The following is a 14720-nucleotide window of genomic DNA, read 5'->3' on the forward strand; positions in this document are numbered from 1 at the left end:
ACGTTAAATCTGTGTCAGAGAAACTGTCCTTAAGTATATGTCTGTGTGTTTGTATAATATTTGAAGAGAAGACACATTTGACTAACTTACAAAAAATAAGAGGTTTGATAAGTGTACATTTCTGTTTGTTATGTTTCCCATAATCTTTTAATGGTAGCTTTTAATTTGTGAAACAAAAAAGAAAACTGGTATTTCAATAACAATATGTGTTAGATATTTGTTTTATTTGAGAATGCAGTACAGCGTTACACAATATGTTTCAATTGCATCACATACAAAGAGTTACAGTAAGTGCAACATTTATACCAGTGGTCAACTTACTTCATAAACCGTCTCTGTTTATACTTCAGCAGCTGACAGCTGAGAAGTCATCAAGTTCATCACATCCCACTGGGCATACACTGGTTGAATCAACATTGTTTCCACGTCATTTCATTGAAATTACGCTGACCCAACATGGAATAGATGTTGAATTGACATCTGTGCCCAGTAGGATGGTTACCAGCCTCATAAAATGACCTTAAAGTTTGTTACTCCATCATTCTTTACAATAATAATAGCAATAACAATAATAGCAATGCATCACATTTAAAAAAGTACTTCTTGGCTCCCAGTATTTGTTTTGCAATCGTACAAAATTGCAAAACAAATACGATACGATTCGATATACTTTGTCCATTTACATGTAAATTCATTTTGTGATGTCAGCATACAAATACACCTACACAACACAATATATTACATGCAGTATGGAAAACTGGAAAGCTAGTACACAAGTCACACATTTACATTTTCACATATTCAAAGTCTCTGGGGCCTACTGTCTATCCGTATCTGTCCTATGTCCCACTGTTCAGCAGCCTGATGGCTGAATGAAACTTGCCCTGCTCCTACTCTTGCTGAACAGTGGGACCCTTAAGCCTAGATTCAATCAGATCAGCATTAACGGGCAACAGCCGACACCCGCATAGCTGATGTTTTGGCGGTGTCGGAGGTGTAACTGCACTGGGGCTGTCATATCGGTGAGCAGCTGGTCTTGATTATTGTCACAAAGCCAGACCCATCCTACTCACGTTAGAAGTTCAGAACGAGAAAGTATAGGCTATATAGAAATAACAACGCTCAAATTTTAAATCATTCAACGAAATAATGAGGATTTCTGAATAGAGACCTTAATCTCCTTCCAGAGAGAATTGTGTAAGGGGTGAATCTATCATTTTTAGAAGCTCCAGTTCCCTATGAAACTTCTGCTTTTATACTCTGTTTAAGCTCAAAAGAGAAAAAGAACAGGAAGAAAGAGAGGTGGTGAAATTTAACAGCTAATCAAATGGCTACCCGGACTATTCCCCCCCACACATTTTTACGCTGCTGCTACTCTCTGTATATTATTTATGCATAGTCACTTTACCTCTATCTTCATGTACATATTACCTCAACTAACCGGTGCCCCTGCACATCGATTCTGTACCGGTACCAACCTGTATATAGCCTCGCTACTGTTATTTTATTGTTTGCTCTTTAAATATTTTTCGATTTTATTTGTATTTTTTACTTCAGTTTATTTTAGTAAATACTTTCTAAACACTTATTTTTCTTAACTGCGTTGTTGGTTAAGGGCTTGTAAGTAAGCATATCACTGTAAGGTCGGCACATAGATGAATGGATGAATGAAATTCATTGAGGGGACGGGTTTGTATTTCACAGTATTTTACTGTAATTACAAGGGATTGGTGCAAGCAGGTTGGCTGCTAGGTAACCTAACGTAGCTGACGAGAAGAAAAAAACTGTTGAGGGAGGTTCTCTTCTGCACTGTTCAACCAATCCAATAAATGTGGAGGAGGAGTTAAGATGGAGTGTCGCCTTGTTAACGTCCAAAAGCGGAAGTCGTGTAGGCGTCACAGGCTCTCTTTCCTTTTCCCTTGAAAAACATCTGGTTGTACACAACCCACAGCATATTAATGCATAATTGGTGTTTTATATTACTTGCACCTGTAGAGGCCTTAACAAAATGTTCCAAACTGGCAGCGACTACAAGGGTACAGACCAAAAGGACATGGCAAAATGCTCAACCATTTAAGGTTTAAGACTTGCTGCCACTAAAATCTGTCCCCTGTACAATCTGTCTCCTATAACATAGGAGTTAAATTGGTACAGCATTTTCACTCACGGGTGCAACAAATATAGCCTCTTACAAGGCACGGCTCAAAATATGTTAATAAGCCAGAAACAACAATAACATGCACTCACAAGTGGTCAAAAGGTTTTTGGCCCCCAAAGACACGATACAGTACTGTATTCTGTGGGGTGGAATTACAGTACCATTCAAAATAAAGCAATTGTTTCCTCGCCCACAACAATTTACACTACGCTGCAGTAAAGCGTTTGGAGTATTTTACTGTTAATAATACCCAAATTTACCATATAAATGACAGTTTTCTGTTACAGTGAAGGACTTTAATTATTGAGCTGCTGCTGTTCGCAATGGAGCCGCTGGCTCACATTCTTGCATTCCACTACAGAGATGTGTGTGATGGCTGTTTCCGAGCAGCCTCTGCCCCTCCCCACCTTTTTCAGATGGTCCTTGATATACATGTGGAACCTCCTGGTGGCGAAGCAGTACACCACGGGATCTAGGAGGCAGTTGAGCCCCATCAGCATCAGGGTGACCTGGTGGGCATCGTTCAACCACTGCTTGGTCTTCTGGTTCCATTCCGTGCTGCCCCAGCCCTCCTTGATCTCCAGCACAGCCAGGGTCCAGGGGCCCTGGACCATGTGGTGGGGGAGGAAGCACACCACGAACACCCCCACCACAGCGCACAGCATCTGCAGGGCCCGGCTCTTCACCCCCCGGGGTTTTGAGGAACTGGAGCACCGAGCCTGTGTAAGGGACTGGGCTAGTAACGCCCGGGCGATGAGCAGATTACACACTACGACGAGGAAGAAGACCAAGACGAAGCACCCCACAATGATAAGGTGGGTTGCGGCCACCACCCGCTTCTCGCCATCCGTCTCATGGTGGTAGCCCTCGAAGCATCGCGACACGTTGCTCTTGTCCTTCTGGATGCCCGTCTTCAAGAGGTATGGCACAGACATGGACAGAGTGACCACCCAGATGACCGCTGTGACGGCCACCCCACGGCACCAATGGTCGGACGAGGCGGCGTCCAGTGGGCGCGTGATGGCCCAGTAGCGGTTGATACTGATGGCAGTGAGGAAGAGGATGGAGCAGTAGGTGTTGATGAAGAAGAACACACCAGTGACACGGCACAGGAATTCGCCGTAGAGCCAGACGCCACCGTGATGGTAGTAGCCAATCCAGAAGGGGAGGGCGCACACGAAGAGGAGGTCGGCCACAGTCAGGTTGGCCATATAGATGCAGATCTCGTTCAAGACCTTGGCATCGCGCAGGCGCCACAGCACGAACAGCACGTAACTATTGGCTATCAGCCCAATGATGAACACAACACCGTAGAACACTGGGAAGAGGGTGTAGCGGAACGCCGAGTCCAGGAAGTTTCCGTTCCCGACAAAGTTCACAGCCGTGGTCACTACTAAGTCCTCTTGAATCCCCATGGTCGACTCCACTGTTGATTTTGCTAAAGCAAGCAACTCCCTCTGTGAGAAAAATACTTCCTATTAGAGTCATATTTCAAGACTCACTGCAATATTCACTTTAGTGGACTTTCGACACTGTGCTCTCTGTTTGTGATGATGAGTGAATGATGACCATATTTCCAGTCAAATCTAGACTAATGTCTTCCTGCTCTGTCAACAGTGTAACAGACAATAACAAGAGGGGTCCTAGTTTATATTTACAAAAATTGTGGATATAAAGGCTTCATAAGCCCTACTTAGTGGCTTAACAACTCATGTATTAGAAAAATAAGAAAGTGTATATAAAAGGTGTTACGATATTGTATGGAATGACATGATATCTGGACTGATGCTTTGCCTAATGTGGCATAACTGTTTGGCCACCCTAGTGACATTCACTTAGGAATGGGAAGTGAGCGCAAGAGGAAACAAAGGTTGAACTGCACTTACCCTGGTCAGTTCAATGGGATTCCCACAATCCGGATGAACTACGTCACTAAAAGGATGGATATGTCCTGGTTCCAGTAAATCCTAACCCTTTTCCAAGGAAAAGAAGTACAAAGAAATTGAGTTTAAATGTGTTAATATTTCACATGTTAAGACTTGTCTTTCTTCTTTCTTAAACTTGAAATTAAAGAGATAACAGCCCTGTCGGAAAAAAAATACAGGGAACTTCAGTTACGGCAAGTCCGATCTGATAAGTAAATATACATTATACACTAAGAACACTTGCTCTTTCCATGAAATAGATTGACCAGGTGAATGCTATGATCCCTTATTGATGTCACTTGTTAATCCACTTCAATAAGTGTGTGTGTGTGGGGGGGGGGGGTAAATCAATATTAGGAAGGTATTAGGAAGGAAAATTGGAACTTTCTCGTTCTCAACTCCTATGGCTGGACGCCGCTCGGGCCTGATGGATGTTTTCCAGCCTTGTCATCGGTCCCTATCTGAATGGCCTGTGCTACCTAGAACTTGCCTGCCAAGGAAGTCATCTCCATCTGCTTCTCCTACTCCATCTTGTAATGAAGTAGACAGAGAACAGCAAGAAGATTGTTCCAATCAGTGCTGGTCCCATGTCACAAGTCATGGAAACCAAAGGCAGCAGCATGCTGCTAAGCGGACGGCGGTGACTGTGAGAGGTTCGGAGCAGATTGACATAAGGAATAGCTTCACTGCACTGGTGCCTGATCTACCTGCGCCTTCATCGCTGGGATTGCCTGTGTCTGCGATGGCGGTGCTGACTCCAAATACGCTGACTCCAGCAGTGGCTTCGTTGTCGAGTTCGGCTCCTTTCCCTCTCCCTGGATCTGACGGGCACTGCCTTCTGTGGGAGGTCTGGACCTATCGGGGGAAGCAGCGGGCATACACTATCCTGATTTTCATGGATCCGTGAAAGGTTCAAAGAATTGTGTGAGGGTTAGGAATGGTCAGATTTTTCCATTCCCTTCTCCGCCGTTGTATTGGGCGGTTCAATGGTGAGTAATGTCTCAGTCCGTGTGGCAAAAACGTTGTGCTATCCAGGAGCACGAGTACAGGATATCAATAAGCTGCACCCAAACATTTTAAATCAGCATCCGGAAATTGAGTCTATCATAGTTCATGTGGGATTCAATGACATGATGAAGGGCAGCTCAGAACAGCTGAAGATGGATTTTAAAGAACTGATGGGGTTGAGCGTGGCATTGAACGTTTCAGCAGACTTTTAGCCCTCCATAACCTCTTACATCTAGATGTTCCGCTAGCGGAACACCTGCTCCAATATCCAATGATAGGCGTGGCGCGAATTACAAATTCCTCAAAAATCCAAAACCTTCAATTTTTCAAACATATGACTATTTTACACCATTTTAACCTCTATGGGCAAGGCGGGACGAATTCGTCCCACCTACGTAACAGCCACCTGAATTCAGTGGCGCGATTTTTGAATCGTTTGAAATACTATTACTTCAATTTCTCAAACATATGACTATTTTACAGCTATTTAAAGACAAGACTCTCCTTAATCTAACCACACTGTCCGATTTCAAAAAGGCTTTACAACGAAAGCAAAACATTAGATTATGTAAGGAGAGTGCCCAGCCAGAAATAATCAGACACCCATTTTTCAAGCTAGCATATAATGTCACAAAAACCCAAACCACAGCTAAATGCAGCACTAACCTTTTATGATCTTCATCAGATGACACACCTAGGACATTATGTTATACAATACATGCATGTCTGTTCAATCAAGTTCATATTTATATCAAAAAACAGCTTTTTACATTAGCATGTGACGTTCAGAAAAAGCATACCCCCCGCAAACTTCCGGGGAATTTACTAACAGTTTGCTAAATTACTCACGATAAACGTTCACAAAAAGCATAACAATTATTTTAAGAATTATAGATACATTACTCCTCTATGCACTCGATATGTCCGATTTTAAAATAGCTTTTCGGATGAAGCACATTTTGCAATATTCTAAGTACATAGTCCAGCCATCACGGCTAGCTATTTAGACACCCGGCAAGATTAGCCTTCACAAAAATCCTATTTCCTATAAGAAAAATGTTCTTACCTTTCCTGTTCTTCGTCAGAATGCACTCCCAGGACTTCTACTTCAATAACAAATGTAGGTTTGGTCCCAAATAATCCATCGTTATATCCAAATATCCTCTGTTTTGTTCGTGCGTTCTAGACACTATACGAATGGTAAATAACGGTCGTGCGCATGGCGCATGGCGTGACAAAAAATGTCTAAATATTCCATTACCGTACTTCGAAGCATGTCAACCGCTGTTTAAAACCAATTTTTATGCCATTTATCTCGTAGAAAAGCGATAATATTCCGACCGGGAATCTGCAATAAGCTAAACAGCCGAATGAAATTTCTCCACGGGGGCGAATCGTGCACGCGCCTCATTCAATGGTCCTCTGATCGGCCACTTGGATAAGGCGATAATCTGTTTCAGCCAGAGGCTGCCTCGTCATCGTTCAGGTTTTTCCCGGGTTCTGAGAGCCTATTGGAGCCCTGGGAATTGTCACGTTACAGCTAAGATCCTTACTCTTCAATAAACAGATGCAAGACGCACGACTCCTTGTCAGACAGGCCACTTCCTGCATGAAACCTTGTCAGGTTTTTGCCTGCCATAGGAGTTCTGTTATACTCACAGACACCATTCAAACAGTTTTAGAAACTTTAGGGTGTTTTCTATCCAAACCTGAACAATAATATGCATATTCTAGCTTCTCAGTTGGTGTAGGAGGCAGTTAAAAATGGGCACATATTTTTTAAAAAATTCTCAATACTGCCCCCTAGCCCAAACAGGTTAAAGACAAGACTCTCCTTTATCTAACCACACTGTCCGATTTCAAAAAGGCTTTACAGCGAAAGCAAAACATTAGATTATGTGAGCAGAGTACCCAGCCAGAAATATTCAGACACCCATTTTTCAAGCTAGCATATAATGTCACATAAACCCAAACCACAGCTAAATGTAGCACTAACCTTTGATGATCTTCATCAGATGACACGCCTAGGACATTATGTTATACAATACATGCATGTTTTGTTCAATCAAGTTCATATTTATATCAAAAACCAGCTTTTTACATTAGCATGTGATGTTCAGAACTAGCATTCCCACCGAACACTTCCGGTGAATTTACTAAATTACTCACGATAAACGTTCACAAAAAACATAACAATTATTTTAAGAATTATAGATACAGAACTCCTCTATGCACTCGATATGTCTGATTTTAAAATAGCTTTTCGGTGAAAGCACATTTTGCAATATTCTCAGTAGATAGCCCAGCCATCACGGCTAGCCATTTAGACACCGACCAAGTTTAGCCCTGACCAAACTCCGATTTACTATTACAAAAGTTTGATTACCTTTGTTATCTTCATCAGAATGCACTCCCAGGACTGCTATTTCAATAACAAATGTTGGTTTGGTCCAAAATAATCCATCGTTATATCCAAATAGCGGCGTTTTGTTCGTGCGTTCAAGACACTATCCGAAGTGTAAATAAGGGTCACGAGCATGGCGCAATTCGTGACAAAAGATTTCTAAATATTCCATTACCGTACTTCGAAGCATGTCAACCGCTGTTTAAAATCAATTTTTATGCCATTTTTCTCGTAAAAAAGCGATAATATTCCGACCGGGAATCTGCGTTTAGGTAAACAGACGAAAGAAAACATAGCATGGGGTTGACGCGGGCACGCGCCTGAGTCTCACAGTACTGTAACCAGCCACTACCCAAACGCGCTACTTTTTTTCAACCAGAGCCTGCAAAGCCACGATTCAGCTTTTTGCCGCCTTCTGAGAGCCCATGGGAGCCGTAGGAAGTTTCACGTAACAGCAGAGATCCTCTGTAATGGATAGAGATAATCAAGAAGGGCAAGAAATTGTCTGACAGGCCACTTCCTGCATGGAATCTTCTCAGGTTTTGGCCTGCCAAATGAGTTCTGTTATACTCACAGACACCATTCAAACAGTTTTAGAAACTTTGGAGTGTTTTCTATCCAAAGCTAATAATTATATGCATATTCTAGTTTCTGGGCAGGAGTAATAATCAGATTAAATTGGGTACGTTTTTTATCCGGCTGTGAAAATACTGCCCCCTAGCCATAACAGGTTAAAAAAAATAATAATAATATTCAAATTATATCGTTTTATAGATACACCTCTCCTGAATCGAACCACGTTGTCCGATTTCAAAAAGGCTTTACAGCAAAAGCAAAACATTAAATTATGTTAGAGGAGTATATCGTAAAAGTAGCCACATAGCCATTTTCCGACCAACCACATGCATCACAAATAACCAAAAAACAGCTAAATGCAGCACTAACCTTTGACAATCTTCATCAGATGACACACCTAGGACATCATGTTACACAATACATGCATTCTTTTGTTCGATAAAGTTCATATTTATATATAAAAACAGCATTTTACATCGGTGCGTAACGTTGACTTACTATTTTCCCTCAAATGCATCCGGTGAAACAGTGCTACAATTTACTAAATTACTATTCGAAAACATTGTTAAAATGTAATATTGTCATTCTAAGATTTATAGATGAATATCTCTTGAAAGCACCTGTAATACCAGATTTAAAAATAACTTTACTGGGTAATCACACTTTGCGATAAAAGGGATGCGATACTCAGAAAATTACCTAGTAAATATAGGTCTGCGCCATCTTGGAACAATCGCATATCACATCTAGTCTTGTATACTATTGTCAATAATCCCTTACCTTTGGTTGTCTTCATCAGAAAGCACTTCCAGGAATCCCAGGTCCACAACAAATGTATTTTCGTTCGAAAAAATGACTCCTTTATGTTCCAAGAGCTTGTTCTTGTTAGCGCGTCTGAAGGCTGTTCCAAATGCTCCGTCGGCCACGGGACAGCTATTTCGATTTTTCCCATTTAGGTTCGTTCAAACATGTCAAACGTTGTATAACATAAATCTTCAGGGCCTGTTTCAACAAGAGAGCCAATAAGATTCGAGGGGGACGATTGCATTGTGTTTCAAAACGTTTCGAAAGGGGAGGGTAGACAGGGCCGCCGGCGTCATAATGGTGATGGCCCTCCTCATGTGACCAATTTCAACAGCGTCTCATTCATTCAGTTTTAACAGTAGGAGACTCAAACGACTTTGTAATGACTGGGGACATCTCGTGGAAGCAATAGGAAGTGCTCAATGAACCATAGCTCACGGTGTGATTAATAGGCAAAGATGTGAAGTTGAGTCCACAATTCAGAATTCCACATCCTGTTACGATCGGTCTCGGGGTTTTGACTGCCATATGAGTTCTGTTATACTCACAGACACCATTCAAACAGTTTTAGAAACTTTAGGGTGTTTTCTGTTCACAAGTATTAATTATATGCATATCCTAGCTTCTGAGTTTGAGTAGGAGGCCGTTTAAAATGGGCACGAATTCTTTTCAAAAATCGCTTTAGCGCCCCCTATCCTAGGGGAACGCCAAGAGGTTTTAAGTTTCCCTGCATTAAAGTCCCCGGCTACTAGGAGCGCCGCCTCTCTTGTTTTCTTGTTTGCTTATGGCAGAATACAGCTCATTCAATGCTATCTTGGTGCCAGCCTCTGACTGTGGTGGTATGTAAACAGCTACAAAGAATATAGAGGAAACTCTCTCAGTAGGTAATGTGGTCTGCAGCTTATCATGAGAAACTACCTCAGGCGAGCAATGGCTCGAGACTTCCTTAGATATCGTGCACCAGCTGTTGTTCACAAAAATATATAGACCGCCACCCCTTGTCTTACCAGACGCTGGTGTTCTTTCCTGCTGGTACATCGTATAACCATCCAGCTGTATGTTGATATTGTCGTCGTTCAGCCGTGAAGCATAAGATGTTACAGTTTTTAATGTCCCATTTGTAGTTTAATCTTCCCAATAACTCGTCCATTTTATTGTCCAAAGATTGCATGTTTGTGAGCAGAATCGAGGGGAGTGGGGGTTTATTTGATCGCCTCCTACTCCTCAGAAGGCACCTGCCCTCCGGCCTCTCTTTCTCCGCCTCCTCTTCACGCAGATCACTGGGGTTGGGGCCTGTTCCCGAGGGAGCCGTATATCCTCCGCCTCGGGCTCATGAAAGAAGAAAAAGGATTCTGCTAGTCCTTGGTGAGTAATGCAATCCTGATGTCTGGAAGTTATTTTTGGTTATAAGAGACGGTAGCGGCAGCATTATGTACAAAATAGTAAAAAAATAAGTTACAAACAACGCAGATAAACGAACAAAAAAACACAATCGGTTGGGGGCATGTAAAACGTCTGCCTTCTGCTCTGGCGCCATTTTCTCGTCACGGTATCTCTGGGCATTAAAACTGCTATCGATAAAATGCAATTGTGTTCGTTGTCTGTAGCTTATGCCTACCCATACCAAAACCCCACTGCCACCATGGGGCACTCTGCTCACAACCTTGACATCAGCAAACCGCTCACCCACATAGCGCTTTACACGTGGTCTGCGGTTGTGAGGCCGGTTGTACCTACTGCAAATTCTCTAAAACAATGCTTGAAGCGGCTCATGGTAGAGAAATTAACATTCATTTCTCTGGCAACAGCACTGGTGAACATTCCTGCAGTCAGCATGCCAATTGCATGATCCATCAAAACTGGAGAAATCTGTTGCATTGTGATGTGAGAAAACTGCACATTTTAGAGTGGCCTTTTATTGTCCCCAGCAGCAGGTGCACCTGTGTAATGATCATGCCGTTGAATCAGCTTCTTGATATGCCACACCTGTCAGGTGGATGGATTATCTTGGCAAAGGAGAAATGCTCGCTAACAGGGATGTAAACAAATTTGTGTAGAAAATTTGAGAGAAATAAGCTTTTTTTGTGCAAATGGAACATTTCTGGGATCTTTTATTTCAGCTCATGACACATGGGACCAACACTTTACATGTTGCGTTTATATTTTTATTCACTTTAGATAGCATCAGAGTTATCCTCAGTGAACAATAGATACTAAATATGGATAATATAGTGCTTTTCTATCACTCATTCAATACTCAGTCCTCTGGATACTGTAGCAGAGATACATTTTGGCCCCTCAGCAGGGGACAGGCTGGCTAGTTAGTCCTTGTGCATTGTGCTTTCCTTGTGTTCCTGGGCCATTTACCATGCAACTCCGGGTGTCAGAGAGCACACAAATTAGGGCTGAGTCTACAGGACCCTATTTTCCTGTTTTTCCAGTTTTGCATTTTGCATACAGCACCTTCACTAATCGGTTTTGGGTGTGCAGTAGATTCTGCTTATTAACAGCAACCAGCACAGAGAAAGGCCTGTCTCGCTGAAAGGTGCAATCTGGGATTCAAACAACACATTTTTGGTAAACAGCTGAGCAGTATTGCTGGAAAAATTGTAACCACTCATTGAAGGAGCTATGGATGCAAGGACAAACAATGGAATAAAACAAGATTATAACAAGATGAACTAAGAAAGTTAAACTAAGTTCATGAGGTATTTATAAATTCTTCAAGAATAAATGGCTATAAATAATTATTTTAAAAGTAAAAAAAAAAGGATGTACCACCCCAGATTGCCCTTTTAAGAACTGCTTGTACAATGTTTTCGAATACTGTATGAAATAATTTAGGTTTCTCTGCATGGCTCTAGACATTTATTATAAATGCAATGAAAGATGTTCGCCATGTGTGCACATTTGTTTTAACCTTTATACAATAAATAATTATAAATTAACAAACATTTTCACAGGTAATAAAGATCAGTGCAAAACATTTGAAATCTCAAGCAGAATAGTACAATATTAGCACCTATCCTAGTCTTTGTATAATAGCATTTACTTGGCAACTTTGTAAAAAAAAAAAGGTGATGTTCTCATACGTAACAATATAATTACATTTTATTAGAAAATAGTAAGAAAGATGCGCTTACCTGAGTGCGTGGCTCCTTTCTCACTGCGTTAGTCTTTCCAAGTGTGTGTGTTCCACACTATTATCTTGAAATCAGCGTATTTTAGGCTACAATCGTAAACATACTGTATCTATAGCCTAGTACATGTACATATTAGAATAAAGTTTCTTGAAACTAGAGAAACTCCTCTAATGAATCCACCATGAAGCGCTTGACTCCGTGACTAGACCGCCCAGGTTGCGTGTGCGAGCGCAACGAAATAAATGTACACATAAGTGTTATTCAATCATTTCATCCAAGCTGCTCCCGCTCATCAACCGGCATCTCCGTAGTCCGGGCGTCTGTGTAGACAGTTTTTTGGTTTTATTTGAGATGCTTGACGCACTGCATGTCCTGCCCCATCCCATCTACTCATTGGTAACGAGCATAGTAAGGGTTGTGAACGTTATTTATAAGAAGACACCTCTCTGAAAATCGGACCTCTCTGAAATGAAAATGGATGGTCCTCCCCTTTCAGCAAAACATATTTTACCTAAACCCTCCCTGACGCTTAAAAAAGGTGACCCTCCCCTATACCCAAAATAAAAAATATAACGTGGATAGCAGAGAGCATGTTTACCATTTACCCCCACTTATTGGACAGACCAGAGCCTTAGATATGCAGTTTTTGAAATTGTGTAAGCATTTTATGGCAAGACAGAAGTGTTGATAGCCACAGGGCTGCCGGCCAGAAGGTCTGGTTGTGGGTTCGCAGACCACCGTGGAACAGAGTAGGGGTGGAAAGATCTCCTTTATTTATAGTAAAAGCATTGCATGAATCTGTCATTGTATTTACAGGTCTGAGAAACAATAGCCTTTTATAAAAATGTCATGCAATTCTAAGTCATTTTACATATTAGCAGAATGAATCTTTTGGATGCTACAGATAATCCTGAATGAATCGTGAATAATGATGAGTGAGAAAGTCATACCCCTCCAAAAATGCTAACCTCCCCTTTTATTGCAATGGTGAGAGGTTAGCATGTATTGGGGGCATGATATTTGTCTGTAACTTTCTCACTCATCATTATTCACTACTAATTCAGGATTATCCATAATTATGGTAGCATCCACATTAATGTAGAAGTCTTTAAAAACATATTCTATTCTTATTTACAATAAAACTAACTCCTAAATGACACAATACATTATTTAGCATTATTTCCTATTGGCACAAAATAATCTGAAACACAACCAAAACAAACAGCAAATGCATCCAACACGTTTGTACAGTTACAAGCTTAATGTAGTCATTGCACGCTAGGATTATGGGACCAAATAGTTACATTTTATTACTTTAATACACATAAGTGAATTTGTCCCGTTACTTTTGGTACCCTAAAATGCGGGGACTATGTAGAAAAAGTGCTGTAATTTCTAAACAATTCACCCAATATGGATGAAAATACCCTCAAATTAAAGCTGACAGTCTTCACTTTAACTTCGTAGCCATTGTATCATTTCACATCCAAAGTGCTGGAGTAGAGAGACAACATATATATACACAGTACCAGTCAAATTTTTGGATACACCTACTCATTCAAGTTACCCCCTTACTAGGTGGTAACTGGCCCCTGGGGGCAGGTTACCCCTTTATGGTTATGAATGTGTTTCTACCTGTCATTTAGACAATGTCTAACCCAGTTAGCGCTAGATTATGCTAACCTGCTAGTTAGCAGCTTCACTCACAGTAAATGCTAGCCAGCTAGTTAGTTAGAATAAACTGTTAGGAGTGCTAGCTACTGTAGCAACCTTACTACCAGATCGTCTGATGTAAAATACATTAAAAAGATAACATAACTTAATTTCAGTTGTAAATGTTTCCACTAGTGACATAGCTTTACAGTTAATGCTACTTTATAGCCTTTAAGCTATTTTACACAGCATTTTATTTCATATAGCTAGATAGCTGGCTACATTTTTAAGAGAGCTTTTCAGTTGGCATCTCTCCCCCTGTTTTCAGTCACAGGTTGGGACTGGATTAGGTGTGAGCAGTGCAGGAGGTGGGCTCATGAGTTGTGCTCCAATTTTACTGGGGATACAGTGACCTATGTACAAATTATAATCGTTCAATAGCAGAGCATAAGAGAATTGCCACATCAATGTTACACTGAATTAATTAGTTAAGTTATTGTTATTAAATGTTATATTCCAATATTATTTCATGTTATTAGTTATATTCCATTCCAATATTATATTCCAATTATAATTTTTTTTGAACGAATTGCCATGCCCTGACCGTAGAGAGCCTTTTTATTTCTCTATTTGGTTAGGTCAGGGTGTGATTTGGGTGGACATTCTAGATTATGTATATCTATGTTTTTGTATTTCTATGTTGAGCTGATATGGTTACCAATCAGAGGCAGCTGTTATTTGTTGTCTCTGATTGGGTATCATATTTAGGCAGCCTTTTCCCACTGGGTTTTTGTGGGATCTTGTTTTTGTATAGCTGCTTTGAAGCCTGCAGAACTTTACGTTCATTTTTTTGTATTTTCTTTGTTTTGTCGAAGTTCATCTAATAAAGTGAAAGATGTACGCTTACCACGCTGCACCTTGGTCTCATCCTTCAGACGAACGTGTCAGGGCTTTCGGAAGGATCGGACCAATACACAGCGTGATCGTAGTTCTACATCTTTTATTCAGTCATGAAACTAATGCAATAAACCATAAACTTACTCACCCAC

At 41.0% G+C, this 14720-nt stretch overlaps 1 protein-coding gene across 2 annotated transcripts; it reads right to left on the minus strand.

Moving 5' to 3' along the window:
- Window positions 1–205: 205 nt before the first annotated feature.
- LOC106610672 (platelet-activating factor receptor) lies at window positions 206–12497 on the minus strand. 2 transcript variants are annotated; one of them, XM_014210120.2, is made up of 4 exons: window positions 12019–12497; window positions 4791–4938; window positions 4045–4131; window positions 206–3615 (listed from the first exon to the last, which is right to left on the minus strand). In XM_014210120.2, the coding sequence occupies exon 4, from the start codon at window positions 3571–3573 to the stop codon at window positions 2455–2457; it is 1119 nt and encodes a 372-aa protein (XP_014065595.1). In that variant the 5' UTR covers window positions 3574–3615; window positions 4045–4131; window positions 4791–4938; window positions 12019–12497; the 3' UTR covers window positions 206–2454. The 2 variants fall into 2 exon arrangements, with proteins under 2 accessions (XP_014065595.1, XP_014065594.1); XM_014210119.2 differs by lacking the exon at window positions 4791–4938 and having other exon boundaries at window positions 12019–12496.
- Window positions 12498–14720: the final 2223 nt, after the last annotated feature.

This window comes from Salmo salar, chromosome ssa09, assembly GCF_905237065.1.
Source record: "Salmo salar chromosome ssa09, Ssal_v3.1, whole genome shotgun sequence".
Classification (NCBI taxonomy): domain Eukaryota; kingdom Metazoa; phylum Chordata; class Actinopteri; order Salmoniformes; family Salmonidae; genus Salmo; species Salmo salar.

Coding starts and splice junctions, on each gene's coding strand:
- LOC106610672 (XM_014210120.2), bottom strand. CDS start 3,573: ATGGGGATTCAAGAGGACTTAGTAGTGACCACGGCTGTGAACTTTGTC.